Below are 19101 nucleotides of genomic sequence, written 5' to 3' on the forward strand. Positions count from 1 at the left end.
CCTGCTGGATGCTGTGATTATTTTAGGCAACAATATAAAACCATAAGTGGGCCTTTGGGTCTTTGATGCTGCAGACCCTAAATAATTGTTTTCCTTTATCACAGGGGCAGCCTGGCAAAATGGGAAAAGATGGCAGACCAGGTGAACCAGGAGAACCGGTAAGTTGATGGAAATGACCCACAGAGCATAAAAAGTTTGAACACTAACTGGAAGATATTGTCTGTATTTATTTATACACACATACTCACTCAAGGTGTTTCCTTTCAGGGCAAACAAGGTGAAACTGGACCCCCAGGAAACTCAGGGCTCAGGGGACTCCCTGTAAGTAGCCAGCAGTAGATCTGATAGAAGAACCTGGTGATATGCAAATTGCTGTGACTGATTCGCTGCACCTTCTCTTTCTAACCAGGGCTTCAAAGGCCACAGAGGAGAACCTGGAGCTCCAGGAACTAAGGTTGGTTTGCTTTTAATGTATTTGAGCAGAGAGGTGCGCTGTTAAACAAGAATAATATGTTAGAGACATTACAGGAGAAAGAGAAGGAGTTATAGGTCAGTGTTAATGAATGGTCAGGTACAAAGACTGAAATCATAATGATTAAAACGCAGCCAATGACCAAAGGAAAACTTCAAAATACCAGTTTAAAGACATCTGGCTTTTGAGAGTAACACATAGAGACATGATGGATAATTCTGAAGACATTTTTCATTTTCTCTATACCTGTTTATTATCTTTTCCACTTAACTGAATAACTGACACATGAAACGTAAGGAAGTTGATAACCACCGTTGCAATACTGTCGCCTACTGAGGCTTTAACGTTTCTTTCAGCCAGTTACCACAAAGAAACGCTGGCTATCTTGAGCTTGCCTGGTAGTCTAACCCTCAGTTTAACTAAAACATAGCTATTTTTCCTTTTTCATGCAGTATCAGACTCCTAAAGCAAAGTAAAATAACCCACCGCATTACAGACTATATCAACTATTGTAATGCCACGACTAAATACAAATACCGAGAGATTCCAGCAACAAGACGGGACACAGTTTCTCCTTTTACTTCACAAGGCCGTGCATAAACAGCTGACCTTAAAAATGCGAGCTAAAACCATTTTGAGATTCTGGCAGTGCAAAAAAGCAGAAAATCTGCACCAGTGCAGTTTTATTTATGTTTTGTGACAGCATTTTTTTTCCTGAAGAGGTGTGCAGTTTGCCAGACAGCGTGATGGGTCCTGAAACAACTACCCAAAATAATCTTGGTGTCTGTGCAGACTTGCTGCATTCATGTTACCCTCAAGAAAAACCAAGTAAAACATGCAAATATAATCAGTGACGGTGCGACAAAGGACAACAAATGTAGCCGCGAGTGTCGTCGTTGGTGGCTTTGAAAACTGCCGCACCGTCACTTTCTCAACTGCTCACAAATGCATGCAGTGTGAAACTGGCGAGGAGTGTTACTTAGTCTCTGGCTCAACAGCCTTACTCACAGCAGGGGTGCAGGGTATAGCACACAGCCACGTTCGCTGTTTAGCTCGCTGCACTGCACCGTCACCTCATATCTGACACCAGCCCAGAGGCTCACCTTTTTTTTTTTAAACACCTGTTTTAATAGAGACTCATCACACCTGCTGCTTTCTTCTGGATTCTGTCAAAGCCCCGTGACCAATAGCATGGCTCATTACAGACAAGTCTGAGTGAGTCACAGCAAGGCAGGCAGCCTCCTCGCCCTGCAGCCACTCTGCAGACAGCTTATTAGAGGAATTGTTGCCGTAGACACAAGACTTACCCTTCATTATCACCTCCATGTAAATTAAACTCAATCTTAAAATTGAAAGTAGATTTTACAAGTGCAGAATGTCTCAGCGTAGTCTGGAAGCATCATATAGATTCTTACAGGAAGCTCTCTGGTCTGCAGTGTTGTGTTATTCTTATAAGCAGCAAAGGTTACATTATGAGTCATCGTAATGTAACCTTCATATTCTCTCTTTGTTTAGTTGATGTTTTTTGTTATGTGGCACAGGGAGAAGATGGAAAGCCGGGATCACCTGGACGTGACGGTAAAGCTGGGAAAGAGGTACGTGGTGGGTTTTATCAAATTTCGCTTCCTTCCTTTCTACTTTAAGTGCTTAATGCATTTTTTAGAGAAGTACTCAGGCCAAGGTTTATCACACAGCTGCCCTAAACTAACAGTAGTGGGAATTAGCAACCAGTATGTGCAGTTTTTTAACTTTAACATTATCGTTTATGAGTTTTCTAGAAATTTTCAAATGTACTGTTTTACAAAAAAACCCCAAAATATTATTATTATTTGACGAAACTGCCAATAATTTGCCAATTAATTTACTTGCATTCCTAAACTGAACATTTTTTAGTGAATGAATGTTATGCTTGATTAATTTCTGAGTGCTGACTCAAACTCGGGTGTAAAGATGTAAATTCAGTTACTCTCCTAATAAATAACTGTCACACAGCTGTGTGGCAGGTCGTGTGGGACACAGTTGCAGAAATCAGAGACAAAGAATAAACTAAAAGACAGTTGTATTGCCGTCCTAAAGCTCAATAATTCACAAACTCAAACAAAGAAGAAGCTGCGAAAACGTGGAACTCGAGGAAGACGCTGCGAGAGGAGAGGACGTGACAAAGGGTAGTGGAGGACAGAGACAGTAAATACACAGGAAGGTAATTAAGAAAGTGGAGACAGCTGAACAAGAACAAATCAGGAATAACAAGACAGGGGAAGCAAAACTGAACACAACACACAAGCATGAAAAGGAAAACACAGTGATTCCAGAAAAATCAAAACCCAGAGATCATGACGATAACAATATAGCTCTTAGTTTTAAACACGTTTGACAGATTTCTTCTTGTTTTTATGATGCTCTCATTCATTTATTAAGCACTGTACATATATACAGAAAGGGGCACCACAAGGAAAAATGCAGCTTTTATTATATTCAGTTTTCAGCCCTTATGGCGCACTGAGGAACAGACAATACATTTAAAGGAAAGAAACGTACACATGAAAAAACCCCAAATAAACCCTGATAATGCCTCGACTGCAGCTCTCTGATATCCCCCCTGCTGTAAACATTTGTCACCCCCTTCAAAATCCTCCAGCACGTTCTGTCTCAGTCGCTGTGATCATTAATGTTGTCTGGAAGCAGATGTATTGATTGAGGGAATGCAGATAATAAAAAAGTTTCTTCCTGGCACACCATCACCGGCATCTTTAATCATGTCTTTTATAACGACTGCGGCCAAGTCGTGGCAGTGCCGTTTTTATCTTTTGACACTGTGTGAGAGTTGTTTTGTTTTTTTTGGGGGTTTTTTTTCTCTCTTCGTCAAAGTGAAAACTCGCACATACACTCAGAAACTGCAGGATTGTTATGCCCCCATTTTTCTTGTGGCACGGTGTGCAGTAGCACTTCACAAAAACCTCTTTCACCAAGCTGATCCTCTGGCTGTGAGGCAATGAGACAGAATGTTCTCACAGCTCACGTCTCCTGAAGTAAGAATATATTTTTCACCTACAACAACAACAATTCCCATTTAACAGCCTCCTACAGGAGAGGCTGCGGTCCAGTAAGGCTATGCTACGTAAGGAGATCAAATTAGCCCTTTGCATGTTTCTTTCACTATTGAGCAACACAGTCGACTGAGTGCAGCTCAAACTGCCAGGTCACAAATGAATGACCTGATGCTACACGTGATGCTACTTGAATCTGGAAAGCATGCTCCAGTGTAAGAACTGGTGTTTACACCTGCGGTTCTTTGGCTACAACGTGGCGATGCAGCGTGGTTTTTCCCATCAAATGCAGGCTCTGCAGGCGGATGCTAAAAGAGGCTGAGGAAGCTTTTCACTAAATGAATTCTGAGCTTGCTTTATTATAAACCGCTCTGCATAAATCAGAGGCCTGTAACGGCCGACTTGTCCAACAGGCAAGAAAACGGCAACAATATTTCTGTGAGCAGTAGATATTGTGGTATCCACACTGTATTTCAGAATGTGATTAATCTCCACTCTCTGCTCAGATTCAGGCAAATGCTGCACAAAGTAATTTTACAAAGCTTCGTAATGTATTGAGCCGTACTGCTAAAGCAACACAAGAGTTTCTCAAAGTCAGTCATCTGATCTCAACCCAACAAAGCACGTTTTTCAGTTACTGAAGACCAAACTGAAGGCAAAAGACCCAGAAATGGGCAACAACTGAATGTGGCTGTAGTAAAGTCCTGGCAGAGCATCTCAAAAAACGAAATCCAGCGTTTGTTGATGTCCGTGTGTTATAGAGGAGCCAGTGACACCTTATAGAATGGACCTAAATCTCTGGCACTGTTCACCTTTGATTACTCACTTGCGCTGATATCAACTGCTTTAGCGACGTTGGGGACCAATCAGAGCTTTAAAAAAAAAAAAAAAATTGGTATAAACAGCTGTAAATTGTAAATGTTAAACGGCTGAAGAAAATAAAATACATACAGTATATAATACGAGCAATAAAAGAAATAAGTATCTTCATCTTTCCGCCAGTACACATTTACTGTAGTGATGAAAAGATGCTGCTCACTCCAGAACGGAGGGTTTTGCACTGATGCTAATATTTAGCATCTGGCCCCCATTTTGGCCTAAAGATGCGATAAAATTCATTCAACCAGTTTGAATGCAGGGTACTAATGTTGTCTTCTTACAGGGTCTTCGGGGACCTCCAGGGCCAGAAGGACTTTTAGGCCCAAGAGGAGAGCCGGTGAGTCATTTTCAGTCACTGGCATGGCTGTCTGATGCAGAGAAGAGACAGCACGGTGTCACGCTGACAGATAGGGACATAAAGTGGCACTCAAGCTGTTTCTCTCACTGCCCTTCCTCATCAGTTTTTTTCCATTATATCTTTTTTTCTTCTTCTTGTTTTTTTAACTTGTATCCCAGGGCAAGCCGGGTGAACCGGGACCGTCAGGAAAATCAGGTCTCCCCGGAACACCGGTGAGTTTCCTCTTCCTGTTCTGCAAAATCTTTGCATTCAGTTTTACTGTTTTTTCACCTTTGATGTAAGAAGCACGTATCCCTAATTTAACTCTGTGACAAGCACCCAGAGAATGAATGAGCTGAAGCAGTATTTTCAGTGATAGCAGAACAGGCGTACATGAAACTGAAGGCAAGAGGAGACTTTTTGAAGAAATGAGCTGTCAGATTTTGATGGAACATCAATGTTGCTCTGACTGGGGAGGGAACATCACTTTCCCTTGAGTGAGGAAGGGAGTTGGCCGGGTTGCTGCTAGTTGAAGAAAAGAAACCCTCAAAGTCAAGTGAATCAGGTGATCGTCATTTTCTAGAAGACTCATCTAGTAATTGTGTTTTGACGCGCACCCACAGAGACACGCCTAAGCTGAGTCTCTGGTGACAAAAGGTCTGAATTGTCTGGTGATGCAGAATGCAACCAAGGTTATTGGAAGGTTTTGCACAGAGTGCCTGATATCAGGGGAAAAACAACTCTGGCTCACAAGGTTTCCTTCAGGGATGATTTTACAGTGAAAATGTGAGTGTGTGAGGATTTGGAGAAAAGCCAGCAGTGACAAAGCTATCGGTTAAAGAATTGGTTCACATTTACATTTTGAGTCTGTCAGGAAACAATATTCAAATGAGCACTTGAACGCTAAACAGGTTTCATTTGCTGTAATTATCAGTCCTGTTCAAACTGGCCATTAAATGATCTCTTTCTAAACTGCTTTGAACATAATTGACTGTAATCAGAATCTACATTCAGAGTTCACTTGAAGCAGTTGTGAGGGTTAAGCATCTTACCAAGTGGATATCGGAGTTAAATGAATTCCCTTTGCATATTTTCCTGAACTGTGTTTCCAGGCTCAGTTGCAGAGACTCAGTCTAAGCTTGTCACAGAGTAGCTAAGTAACCTTTATTAGTTGTTTAAGCTTAAAACGTTCATTCTGATTAATCTTAAAAGTAGAGACAGTGTCCGTCATTCCAACCATGTGCAGTGGTGCAGTACACAGTAAAATGAGATGACATCCCTACACGACCATGGTGCTACATATGACATATAACAGACAACCAACACAGGACTGCATAAAGTGCAATGTGCAAAAATTGCAACCCTTCCCCCTCCAAAAAAAACAACAACAAAAAAACAAAGGCAGTGCAACACTACATAGAAGACAACGATGTGGACCCAAGACAGTGCAATAGAAATGTGCAAAAAGAACCTTGGTGTATGAAGGTGTGTGTGTATGAGATTGTGCAGCTAAGTGCTCAGTAGTGACAGTTTGGGAGCTGGTTCTGTGAAAGGGAGACCCTTCAGCTTTCAGGCCTGTCCTCTGTGGAACGTGCTCCCAGTTTGGGAGCTGGTTTCACGGAAGAAGGGTCTGAAAGCTGAAGGCTCTCCATCCCATTCTGCTCTTAAATTCTCTAGGAACCAGAAGTAACGCAGGAGTCTGAGAGCAAAGTGCTCTATTATGGTGATATGGCACTATGAGGTCTTAAAGATAAGATGGAGCCTGATTATTCAGGGCCTTGTATGTGACGAGTACTGAGGAAAAGGCTGAAATATGCAGAGCGTTTGTTTAGTGATTCGTGCTGAAATCAAATCAGCTTATGTGTCGGTATCATGTGCAACGAGAATGTTAATAAGCTGTGGGAAGGAATAGCAGGACCTGTGCACCGACCTGTGGGCTGAAGGATGGTATCTTTGGAGGTGGACTAAATGTTGCTAACTGGAGGGCAGACGATATGCAGGAAGTTATCAGAGGAGTCGATGATATCAGTCAGCAGAGGAAGCAGATCAACAGGAGCAGCCCGGGGGAGGGAAGAGGGCAGCAACCAGAATGCAGAAAGGTTACAGAAGGAGATGGAGAGTGATTTCAGTGGATGGCGAAGGAGATGTTCAGAGGAAGAGTCAGATATCGACCAAAATGGTATCAGATGTCAGATTTACCACGCAAAGAAAAGGAAGGGGTGCAGTGAGTGGAGAGGAGCAGAGGTGATAGAGAAGCACATCAAAGATTTAAAATACAGCATTTTTTAAAAGAAAGTGTCGATAAAATGGGCATTAATACGTTTCTCCACTCTGTGGATGCATTAAGCAGCTTGTCTTTGAGCCCACGCGCTGGTTAGAAAATATGAATTTTAATGTTTTCAAGCCACAATATTTATGAAAATTTCATCCAGAGCTCTGCTGCATGCTGAGCAGGAAATGCAGCTAAATCTGCAGTAATGATGCAGCCCTGCTCATCTACAGTGTGCCATGTGACAAACATGTCTCTGCTGTCCTACAGGGTCTCAGGGGAGACAAGGGCGAGCCGGGCAATCCAGGGTTACCAGGCTTCAGTGGACCTAAAGGCCCCTCGGTGACTGCAAGATTATTTATTTATATATTCATGTTTTGATGTAAAGATTAATCGCAGCTCGCAAATACGAGCAGCTGTGGGTAATAATAGCTTTTATTTTGATTTCCAGGGTCCGCCCGGTCCAATTGGCCCAGAAGGAAAACAGGTAAGACTTTCCAAAAGAGAACTGATGACGTATCATCTTTATATCCACACTAACATTTACTTGTCTGTGGTATTTTGTAGGGTGTGCCGGGCAGAGCTGGTGATCGCGGTATCAAAGGAGAGAAGGTGAGCAGCGCTAGGAGTGTAAACCAAATCAGTTTTGCTGACCACTTTCGACATACACACTTACACATTATAGCAGCGTGTGACAATTACTGATGTGCCACAGGATTTTGAGTCAACCAGACAAATATGCTAGAAATGAATTTATACGTTTCCCCCCAAAATCCTTTAAAGAAACTTAAAATAAAGAAATAAGGGGGAAACTAATGACTTTATTGTGCTGAGCACACTATAATCGCATAGAAAACATGCCTGTGTGTGGGTGTGTATGAACTGTGGGGCTGTAAATGCAGGGCAAACCCACACTGCCCACATGTGGACCATAGCATTTTTGCCTTTTTATGTCCACACTGTCGGCTTGCTGATAAACAGCCCTATTGGCTCACCTGTTGGCTAACCCATACAGACCCGGCCAACATTTTACTCCACCACAGTTTTCTATGGGCAGTCTACAGTGAGGTTGCCCATAGAAAAGCCACACAGGGCTCTGTAAGGGCAAATTTGCTTTAAATGCCACACTTTAAAACAAATCTGACACAGACAGCAAGAACATTGGAGTGTGTTAAAGTGTGCGATAAGAGGATGGAGGCGTGGTGTCTGCACCATTTTATTAAAACAATGCAGGTGTCATGATACGTAGGTCTACATGCTGTTAGATCAAAACCACCAATAACGTGTGAAATGGCATTTGAGCTCTTATGTGCAGATATGAATAGAAGTGTGTTTTATTATTTTGTCTTGCTTTTGATGTGCCTTGGACACAAAAATTGATTCAGTTTGTAACAGAAGATGGTTCTCAGTGAAGTGAGTGGTCAGAATCTAAAAGTAACAGCTACACTAAAAACAGCACCGATCGTGTGAGGAAGTGATCTTAACGAAGAGATCAGACAAATCTGAATTAGTTTTGGGTATTTTTGTTTTTTTTAAATATGCACACTTCATGTATAATGTCAACCATCTTAAAAAACACTAACTTTTGCCCAGCTGCCTTGCTGGTTACTTTGGGATCATGTTCTTCGAGGCTAAACATTTACAAACATGGTGACATCTGTTCCAGGGAGATCCAGGTACAAAGGGAGATAAAGGGCAGTCAGGAGAGCCAGGTATGCCGGGAAACCCTGGTCCCCCTGGCAGGAAGGGCCACACGGGGATGATGGGCATGTCAGGACCACAAGGAGAAATCGGAGCCCCAGGGCCACAAGGACCTTCAGGAAACCCTGGCCTTCCAGGGCCCAGGGTGAGTCATAAACCCAGCTGAAATAGACTCTGAAACAATATCGGCCCTACAGCAGTATGCACAGCACCATCAGATGATAATTTTTCATTAGCATCTCTGCTTCTCCAGGGAGAGTCAGTGTCACTGGAACAGATGAGGCGGCTCATCCAGGAGGAGCTGGCAAAACAGCTGGATGGTGAGGCATTCTTCTGGTACCCTTTGAGATATTTGTTCATTTGGGTTCAATGAGAATAACCTTGCTAGATATATTACGCTAACCTTTCTTTCTGCTTCCAGCCAAATTAGCTTATCTCATGGCTCAGATGCAGCCAGCACATGTGAAAAGCACAGCGGGCCGCCCCGGACCTCCGGGCCCTCCGGGTAAAGATGGCAGCTCTGGACGCCCTGGGCCCCCTGGAGAACCTGGGATGCCCGGACAGAATGGAGGAGAAGGACCCAGGGGACCCATGGGCCCTAAGGGTAGGACAAGATTCAGAGAAATGTTTTTTGGTTTGGTTTGCTGCTATTGGTTTGCTTATGATCGTCGGCTCATTGTTGTTTAGTTGTTTCCAAAACAAACACCCAAAATAAACCCAAAAGTATTGTGGTTCTCAACATTGTGATGAATTCCATAACATCTTTAAAGTTAGCGACAGGCATACTTTTAAATTTCTAAATAAAGCGCTTCTATAATACTGAATTAGCATTAAAATTAGCATTTTAGCATATTAGCATTCCAAACACATCCCTGACTAAATTACTCTAAATGACGACACTAGCATGTTTTAGTATTTCCTGCCTGACTTATCAGACCACACACAAAATGTGTATCAACCAGCGACTTTATGTAAAAGATGAACGGAGCTTCCAGTTGTGAGTGCACAGTGTAAATTTTGTTAACACCTACTGTGCCGCATAGTGGTTGGCCATCTTGCGTTTCCTCTCAGTTTCTATTGCAGTTTGTGCATAAAACATTTTTGTGCATACTATATTTTAACACATTTTAATCATATCAAAACAACAAATCAGGAATACAAAAATGTGGCCAATATTTTGTGATATTTTACATTTTTATCCCCAAACGAACTCAAACACTGGAGTTTATCGAGTGAGCGTAGGCTGTTAGATCGCTGTTTACATCTCAATCCCAGGTTTAGAGTTTCCACAACTATTTACCTTGGAGGAGTTTGTCAAACCTTGTGAAATATGAGTCGATGAGTCAGTGAAGCTCACTTCTGTCCGATGACATGATGCTGAGGTGAGCTCTTGAGGTGTTGTAGAAAATGTCTGTCAAAGCACTGCTGCTTTTACTGAAGCTTTCTTTGAAGTGGATCTACAGTTGACAGACGCTTGGTGAATAAACTCTCATATGGTGTAAAAGTGTGAGTTAGCTGGCGTAATGTTAGCTTATAACCAGATTAGCATCAGTCTCGGACATTGTCTCCTGCCCCATGCATGAAGCTGTTGGAGAACTGGTGCTCGTTCAGTGACACACTGCTGCATCATGGGTGCACAAAGGAGCATTGCTGCCTTCCTCCCAGCAGCTGTTAGACTTTTTAACCATCATTGCTCCCAACAAAAGCAATACGATGTTTATATTCTAGTTGTTTATATCACTGCTGCTATTTGCACATTTTTTCTATTTTCTGTTTTTAATCATTTTTAAAATTAATATTTAATACTTAATTTAATTAATAATTAATTAAATTAATTAAACTTAATAACTGTACAGTTTTTGTCTCCAATGAGGGACAATAAAGGATATTTCTATTCTACTCTGTTGTATCCTGGCAGGTGTTTAGCCAGCTGGTGAGGTAGATGAAGGGGTGGTGGAGATATATAGTTTAAAACATCCATCCATCCATCCATCTTCATCCGCTTTGTCCGGGGCCGGGTCGCGGGGGCAGCAGCCTAAGCAAAGAGGCCCAGACCTCCCTCTCCCCAGCCACCTCCTCCAGCTTATCCGGGGGAATACCAAGGCGTTCCCAGGCCAGCCGAGAGATATAATCTCTCCAGCGTGTCCTGGGTCTGCCCCGGGGCCTCCTCCCGGTGGGACATGCCTGGAACACCTCACCCAGGAGGCGCCCAGGGGGCATCCTTGTCAGATGCCCGAACCACCTCAGCTGGCTCCTTTCGATGTGGAGCAGCAGCTGCTCTACTCTGAGCCCCTCCCGGATGGCCGAACTTCTCACCCTATCTCTAAGGGAGAGGCCAGCCACCCTTCGGAGGAAGCTCATTTCTGCCGCTTGTATCCGCGATCTCGTTCTTTCGGTCACTACCCACAGCTCGTGGCCATAGGTGAGGGTAGGGACGTAGATCGACCGGTAAATTGAGAGCTTCGCTTTTACACTCAGCTCCCTCTTCACCACGACGGACCGGTGCAGCGTCCGCATTACTGCAGCTGCAGCCCCAATCCGTCTGTCGATCTCCGGCTCCCTTCTCCCATCACTCGCGAACAAGACCCCGAGATACTTGAACTCCTCCACTTGGGGCAGGAACTCATCCCCGACCCGGAGTGGGCACTCCACCCTTTTCCGGCTGAGAACCATGGCCTCAGATTTGGAGGTGCTGATCCTCATTCCCGCTGCTTCACACTCGGCTGCGAACCGTTCCAGTGCGAGCTGGAGGCCCTCACCCGATGAAGCCAACAGAACCACATCATCTGCAAAAATCAGAGATGAGATTCTGAGGCCGCCAAAGCGAAAGCCCTCCGCCACTTGGCTGCGCCTAGAAATCCTGTCCATAAAAATTATGAACAGAACCGGAGACAAAGGGCAGCCCTGGCGAAGCCCATCACCCACCGGGAACGAGTCCGACTTATTGCCGGCAATGTGAACCAAGCTCTTACAACGGTTGTATAGGGATCGAATGGCCCGTAGCAATGGGCCAGACACCCCATATTCCCGCAACACCTCCCACAGGACACCCCGAGGGACACGGTCGAATGCCTTCTCCAAGTCCACAAAACACATGTAGACTGGTTGGGCAAACTCCATGCACCCTCAAGTATCCTGGAGAGGAGAAAGAGCTGGTCCAGTGTTCCGCGACCAGGACGAAAACCGCATTGTTCCTCCTAGTTTAAAACAGTTATTAGTAATATCTAGGTATTTAGAATGTCAGATAATAATTCCTTTGAGGTACACAGAGTTAGACCTGCTGTAACGTGGGTTGTATTCAGTGGTTGAGAGGAGGCTGCAGTCAAAAACCACAGTGCTTCTCCTTTAATAAACACACTCTTCACTAACCTTACAAGGCCCGGTTGAACGGCTGCAGTCTTGTCATACACGAAGCGAGCAGTGTTCATACAACCCGTAATATTACTTTGAGTTAGGGAGGTAAAGATATGAGGTCCATCTCAGTCTATACGTCCATGTGCAAGCACGTTTCTCCCACATCGTACAGAGGGCAGTGACACATACTAGTGACATCACTAAACATTAACTTGGGTTGTCTTAAAGAGACACAGTTGTGACTGTTACACTGTTTCTACATTCTTCTCTGTAGAGCTTCTTTCAGCGTGTCAGAGGAGAAAGAAGTCAAACTCCTGCATGGGGCTAAACTACGAGAAGATAACAGAACAAATGGGAATGAAATAAAAACTTAAAGTGAGAAATGGATGGATTATGTAGTGTGGGATTTTTAAAAAAAAATCCTTTTTTGTGCTTGTTAAGTCACTGATGAGGTCCAGAGAGATTTCATGTCAGAGACTGAGAGAGAGTGGAACAGCGGTGGTTGAGTTGAGACTTCGTCCTGTCTGCGTTTGTGCGCCTCACACCAGCTGCTCCTTTAAACTTTCATCTTAGGGCTCCCTGAGACAAAAGTTGTGCATGCCGTCTTCACAGCAGCTGTTTCAACATGACATTATCAGGTAACCACAGGTGTAACGCGAATTCTGACCCTGCTCCTTTTACACAAGCTAGTGTCGCTGTGGCCTTCATAGTGGCCTTCTTTCCTGCCTGCGACGGCGTAAACAGGACATAGTTAATCCGATCAATCCTGCCTGCGTTCACCCTGCTGTGACATGTCAAAATGTCTCCTGAGAAAGAGAAAAAAGAAAGAAGCTGACGGGTTTGTAGACGCTAAATGCCTGAATCACTGCGTGCATCCTGTTTAAAATTAATGGTATACAAGCCCGAGTGGATTTTTATCTACTGAGGTCATTGCAGTCATTCTAAAGCCGATGCAGTACTGTCATAAACTAGCAGACTGGCTGTAATACAGAGTCAGTATGCTGTTTGATCCTGTGGGAGCTGATCAGCTTTTTTCGTTCTTCAAAGCAGCTTTTTGTTTAGTTGTCAAACCAACATATCCATAAATTTAAACCTGGGAGCAGAGTCCTGTACGATGAAGCGAGTTCAGCATGCCCAGCGTATCGTTCCGTTAGCTGATTCACAATTACAATCAGGAAAAAGGTCGCACAAAACTGGTGATCAACTTGTAACGCAGCAGCAAAATCATCTGACCAATCGTGAATATGGAAAGTGTGCTGGAAACAGAGTAACTGATGTCTACAAAGTAAGATAAACCTGTAATATTAGGTGGAAAAAGAGTTAAATACACATTACAGACTTGAAAGTAACACAGCTGCTGCAGACAAAGCAGTGGTGAGAGTGTAGGAGGAAAAGAGCTGGAGTAGTTTAGATTTGTAAGCACTATATGAATCTGTGAGGGCCTTAAATGTTTTGGACAGTAAGACTGGAGAAGAGCGACTGTATTAATAAAGTTCATCTTATTTGAAGCCAGGAAAGAAAGTTGGCAAAATGCACGTTTAATTAAACTAAAGGTAAATGTGCGTAAGACAGCTCTGGTGGGAGTTCAGTCTGAGAACAAAGAAGAAATATCAGAAGAGAATTCAAACACAGGTTTAGACTTTGACTATATGTGACTAGGCAGAAAGCCGTGGTCACACAAATTAAAAATTTATATTCTCTTTTGGAAAACAATTCAATTCAATTTTATTTACACAGCACCAAATCACAACAACAGTTGTCTCAAGGTGCAGAGAGAAACCCCTCAATCATGTCAGAATCAGAGTCAGAATATGACCCCCTGTGAGCACTTTGGCAACAGTGGGAAGGAAAAACTCCCTTTAAACAGGAAAAAACCTCCAGCAGAACCAGACTCAGGGAGGGGCGGGGCTATCTGCTGCCACCGGTTGGAGGTGTTTATGATCTTGTTTAATGAAGTTATTTAGTCTGTGCAATGTCTGGAAACTGTGATAAATGTCTGTTCTAGTTTGTCGTCCTTAAATGTTTCCAGTCGTAACTTGCAGAGTTTTAGTGGTTTATTCTGACAGCAGTCCCCTCCTCTTTGATTTGCTTCATTTTCACCCCTTTGATGATGCAGGCATAATGAGAACATGATGTTCACTGCAGCACCCTACCTGCTTCACACAGCAGCAGCCTCTGACCATATTTCACGCTGGTTTAGACATCTAACGGCTGAAACTGAACAAATATGTAAATGTATGAGAATCTGTGATGAATTGAGCTGCTTAATGCAGGAGAGAACCACATCCTCGCCTTAAAACTGATAAACGTTGTTCATTCTGTTTCTGTTCCTGTGTATGTGTCAGGTGAGAAAGGAGCAACGGGAGAGAAGGGAGACCCCGGGATTGGTGAAAGAGGAGAGCCAGGTCCTGCTGGACCCATAGGTAAGGATTTTACATACTCTGACTCTTAGAAGAGCTGGTCCAGTTCTAATAAGTTTCCTTAATGCTCTACTTCCGGTTCCAGGCCCAGCAGGTATGCCTGGTTACGGCAAAGACGGAAGCCCGGGACAAGCCGGAGCCCAAGGAGAGCCAGGAAACCCCGGCCCCCACGGTCAGCCTGGACCTCCGGGCCCTGCTGGCCAGTGCGACCCAACCCAGTGTGCCTACTATGCCAGCCTGGCACAACGGCCCCACAACAAAAATGTGAAGGGGACTTAAAGAAGAAGAGCCAAGCAGAGTTGGGAGACCAGCTGTATTTATGAACTTAATCAAGAATCAAGAACTTTTTTTTTTTGTTAACCTCAGTACAGACGGCTGAAGCCACAGGTGCTGCCGGTCAGATTCTATGTTTTGATTTTGGTACGACGCTCGGGATGGATGGGGATTAAGCAACGTGGGAGTTTCTTTCTGATCTAATATGGGATAAAGAGGGCAGCTAGTTTTTTTTCCTCACTTGCATGCTTCCTGTAAATATATAGGAAGATAACACGGATGGCACGGCCCGAACATCAGGAGTAAAGATCCTGCTATTCGATATTATATCATTTCATCAGTAATCATCTCAGTCAGGTGCTTCGCTGCTTGCCTCACACCGTTCTGCATCAGCCACCCTTCACAAGTTAGCATCAGGTAGCACGTGTCATTCACTGCTCACTGAGTCAGTGACTGACACAGTCGCAGTAATTACTCAGTGTCACTTTTCCGGCCATTGATTGGGAGAAAACGGTGGCAGACGGTGAGATGCAAACAGCAGCAGTGGGTTTTGTGTCGGTTCGAGTGATGAATCAATTGCATTTCATCCACAGCAGCATGTATGTTGTTATATCGCATTTGTTTTTGGTGACACACGGATGCAAAAACAAACGGAAAAATAAAATGTCTTTTAGAGAAATGCGCCTTTAAAATAGTGCAGTTTGTTTGGTTCATTTAGACAGGTAGGAAACACGATTTTATTCTGGGAATAAACTGAAGGCGGCAGGAATGGCCTCTTTGTCACAACCCACAAATTAGCATCTCTGCAATGTCATTTCATGCTTTGGTGAGATTTGAAGGATTTCATTCCAGAAGTCTTGTTTGTATTTGTGCATGTGACATTTAAGGGTGGATATCTAGGGTTTTTTTGTGTTTTTGTAAGGACTTCATTTAAGTTTGCTCTTTTGACCATGAATATATGCCATGTAATGATTTGTTCCAGAAGATGAGACAGCAAACAGTGTTAGATTTGTGCTTTCATGTTTAATGAAGCGGCTCCGGTCACTCTCTCTGAGCTACACATAGACCTGAACAGCAAACAGCTTTGAGGAGGTGGTGTAATTGCAGCCTTTGTTCACCTTTCTTGAAAAGCGGCCTATTTCACTCCGCTTTCCCTAAACCTGTCACTTCCTCTCTGTCTCTGTGATGCTTATTAAGTGCCTGTAGCTCTGGCCTGCTCTAAAACACACACTGTTCTTATTTGTACCCTGAAACCTGAAACTGGAGAGCCAATCTCTTGCATCTTGATGATCGGACTGTTGTGGTAACAGTTTGAACAATCCCTTTATCTTATGTCCCTCACGGACCAATTAGAGTTCCTCCCAACCTCAGACACCTTGGTTATCTAGAACCAATTAAAAATAATGTTCGTTTTAAAAGAACAAAGAAACTCCTTCAAATAAAGACGAATAAAAGCATCTGAATGTGAGCTTGACAGATCTAACAGTATGATCTAATGGCTGATTATACTTTGTCATTATCTCTGTCTCAGGTTACATAACACAAGATCATTTATGAAGAGAGTGAAGACAGAGCCGTTTTCATAAACAGTTGAGTTAAAGTTAGTCTGTCAGTTTTGGAAAATGGAAATACATCATTGTCATATTGCAAATAGAAAAATGTTTACTCCACAAGCAATCAAATATAGCTTCGCAAAATGTATCAGTGCCAGAGGGGCGTTCCTAGCCTTGAAAGCTAGCAAGCAGCCAGTGTAGCTAGCCACAGAGAGCGCACGTGTTAGACAAAGCTTCCGGTCTTTGTGGGGAAAACTTGCACGTTCTTGAAAACTACCTGGCAGATGATTGGATGAACCATCTAGCACAGGCCTGTAGATGCAAACTGTAGATTATAGCCATGGTGATGCCAAGTTTGCAAAGCCTTTGTATCACTTTTAGAAATATAGCAGTGTCTTCTCAGTAACAGGGTAGGCGATTCCTTACGGCACGCTCTGCTTTATCTTGGTTTCTTTCTATAATGCAAATTACAATATATATGTCATGTGTGCAGAAGGCTGTAAACCAGAGATTGAGACTGCACACTCATTATCAACATCTTAAAGGAGGTCATGAAGTGAGCAGTAAGGTCATTTTCCTCATAGACTTTCCTTACAACTGGACCTTTTTGCAGCCATACGCTGACAAAGAATCCATGTATAAGACACTTCCACACTGGCTTCACTTTCAGATGTGGAAGCAATGTTCATTTTGACTGGTGCGGCTACAAGCACAGAGTTTAAACCCTGGCATGATTGTGGATCCTTCAATCCAGAAGTCTGACATATTACCGTAGCTGTTGCATATGTCTGCAACATTAAACTAATTAAAAATTACGTATTTTGTTCATTAGTTCATGGTTCTGGCAGGATTAGATATTCAGCTAGCTTGAATTTATCTTGCATTAATACCCCAAAATGAGTCATTCATAACTGTAGACTAAATAGCTAACTTAGAAATGCTAAGCTAACCCTGTTCCTTATTTTTGTCTCAGCTTTTACTCCACCAGTGCCTTCAGAGCAGCTCTTATAGTTAAGAGTTTCGGTACATGACAGCAATTTCAAAAACATGCATTCTGTGTAGAATCAACATGGCTCTATGTGACCTGCACTTTCTACCATTTCCATATGTTCCCTATCCCATATTTGCCACTGAACGATTTGTAAATTGCAACAAACCACCTGTCTGGTGGTTTTGTAAATGGTCGTTACAGTTACATCAGCAGATGTTGCATCAGCGTTGGTGAGGGAGAGTATTTGTAATGCATAGAGGCTGTAACTTGTACTGTTATACTGCTAAATTAATCAGGATTTGATCAAATAGAATCATGTTGTAATGAATTAACTGCATTTTATCAACCCTTTCCCAAATTTTCCTGATAAATCGGTGCTAAGATATTTTAAAGTAGTAGCATATTGTAAGTATTCGAACCACACCTGTACTGTATAATAAAGACTGGAACAGATTCATTTTATAACTCGGACTTTTGCCTCGTCATTTGAAAAGCCAGTACTCGTGCTCTTTCACGTAATGCTGAAATACAAGCAGACCCATTCGGTTTCATTGAATGTTCATCTCTTTACAATGAAAATGTTTATGTTATTCATTCAAGAGCTCCAGCCCTGCTCTGTCACTAATGCATGATAATCAATTCCAAGACGGAGACATCCATCATGTTTTATGTCTAAACCTGATTATAGAAATCATGCTGCACTCTTCTCCTATACCAAGCTTCATGAACCTTGAGCATCCATTCACTTACAGTACACATCTATAAACACGATGTCTCCGAGCCACGATAACATCTGTTAGATGAAAGGGTTGTCCTTGGAATGGCTCCTATGCCGACTCCTTCCTAACCGCTTACATAAAAGTCATATTTGATCTGTGAGTGTATTTGTGTTGTGCAGACAGAGGTGAGGATGGTGTTGACTTTCCTTTGTAACCAGGCAACTGTGAAATGCCTTGCTGAATCAACATTATATCCATAATAACCCGGGGACTTTTTGTCTGGACAAAAAAGGCTGTGGAATTTCATGATGGCACACTTTCAAAACACAACACTTTATTGCAGCATTTGAACAAGATCATCGATTTGACAAAATGAGGGGAACAAATGTATGATCCTAAATTAAATAGCAGGTTGAAGATATAATCTCATGTCTGATGTTAGTATCAGGTTTTTGTTTTTTTTTTTGTAAAACCTAGCTTCACTATAAGATTGGCTCATGATCGCTTCAATATGGGTCACATAATAGACTTTAATATTAGCTAAAAGAGCAGAATTGATATTGAATGACTGTGGTGGGTGACTTGTGTGCCCTGGACCTGCCATCAGTCAGACGTTGCTCCGGGATGAGTAACAGCGGTTTTTGAATGTTGGGTTAGTTAACATCTGTCCAGTAATCTCCAATTGTGCCTCACTTCTGTTTCCCTGTCCGTCTCTTCGTTCCGTGGTTCAGATGGAGACTTCCAAAGATCACCGTGCTTTGACAAGTCCTGAAATGTGGTCACTGGCAGGATGAGATTTGGAGTGTTTCAGTGAGCTTGGGGTGTGTCATGGGTTTTTGTAGCCAATGGATTTCTTCCCACCAACCATATAAAGTGGAGGATGTCTGCCTATACAGGTTGATGGGTCACAAAAGCCAGGAGACCCTGGGAGCCCCCTTGGACCAACAGGTCCAGGGATACCAGGACTACCTGTCTCACCACGGTCTCCGTTTCTACCATCCTTTCCAATGCCGGGGGCGCCGGTTGCACCTGAGGAAACAAAAACATGTTAAGTATTATGTCAACTTAAAGTGAAAAATGGTATTT

At 43.1% G+C, this 19101-nt stretch overlaps 2 protein-coding genes across 5 annotated transcripts in view; one reads left to right on the top strand and one right to left on the bottom strand.

Annotated features, from left to right (window-relative positions):
• The window catches only part of col22a1 (collagen, type XXII, alpha 1), a 69665-nt gene extending 51922 nt beyond the window's left edge, over window positions 1-17743 (top strand). For all 3 annotated transcript variants that reach the window (XM_086280174.1, XM_086280172.1, XM_086280173.1), the window contains 14 exons: window positions 105-158; window positions 268-321; window positions 410-454; window positions 2014-2067; window positions 4682-4735; window positions 4915-4968; window positions 7275-7346; window positions 7456-7491; window positions 7572-7616; window positions 8671-8850; window positions 8959-9025; window positions 9127-9309; window positions 14405-14482; window positions 14565-17743. In XM_086280174.1, the coding sequence (XP_086136300.1) occupies window positions 105-158; window positions 268-321; window positions 410-454; window positions 2014-2067; window positions 4682-4735; window positions 4915-4968; window positions 7275-7346; window positions 7456-7491; window positions 7572-7616; window positions 8671-8850; window positions 8959-9025; window positions 9127-9309; window positions 14405-14482; window positions 14565-14758 (1170 nt within the window). In that variant the 3' untranslated portion in view covers window positions 14759-17743. The remainder of the gene's footprint in view (window positions 1-104; window positions 159-267; window positions 322-409; window positions 455-2013; window positions 2068-4681; window positions 4736-4914; window positions 4969-7274; window positions 7347-7455; window positions 7492-7571; window positions 7617-8670; window positions 8851-8958; window positions 9026-9126; window positions 9310-14404; window positions 14483-14564) is intronic.
• A 579-nt stretch (window positions 17744-18322) lies between these two features.
• col9a1c (collagen, type IX, alpha 1c) overlaps window positions 18323-19101 on the bottom strand; it is a 30836-nt gene continuing 30057 nt past the window's right edge. For both annotated transcript variants that reach the window (XM_086280914.1, XM_086280913.1), the window contains one exon: window positions 18323-19044. In XM_086280914.1, the coding sequence (XP_086137040.1) occupies window positions 18842-19044 (203 nt within the window). In that variant the 3' untranslated portion in view covers window positions 18323-18841. The remainder of the gene's footprint in view (window positions 19045-19101) is intronic.

Source organism: Aulonocara sp. 'chitande type north' Nkhata Bay, linkage group LG22 (genome assembly GCF_057382095.1).
Source record: "Aulonocara sp. 'chitande type north' Nkhata Bay isolate Kocher_YH1m ecotype deep benthic linkage group LG22, A_spYH_male_GT1.1, whole genome shotgun sequence".
In the NCBI taxonomy this organism is placed as follows: Eukaryota; Metazoa; Chordata; class Actinopteri; order Cichliformes; family Cichlidae; genus Aulonocara; species Aulonocara sp. 'chitande type north' Nkhata Bay.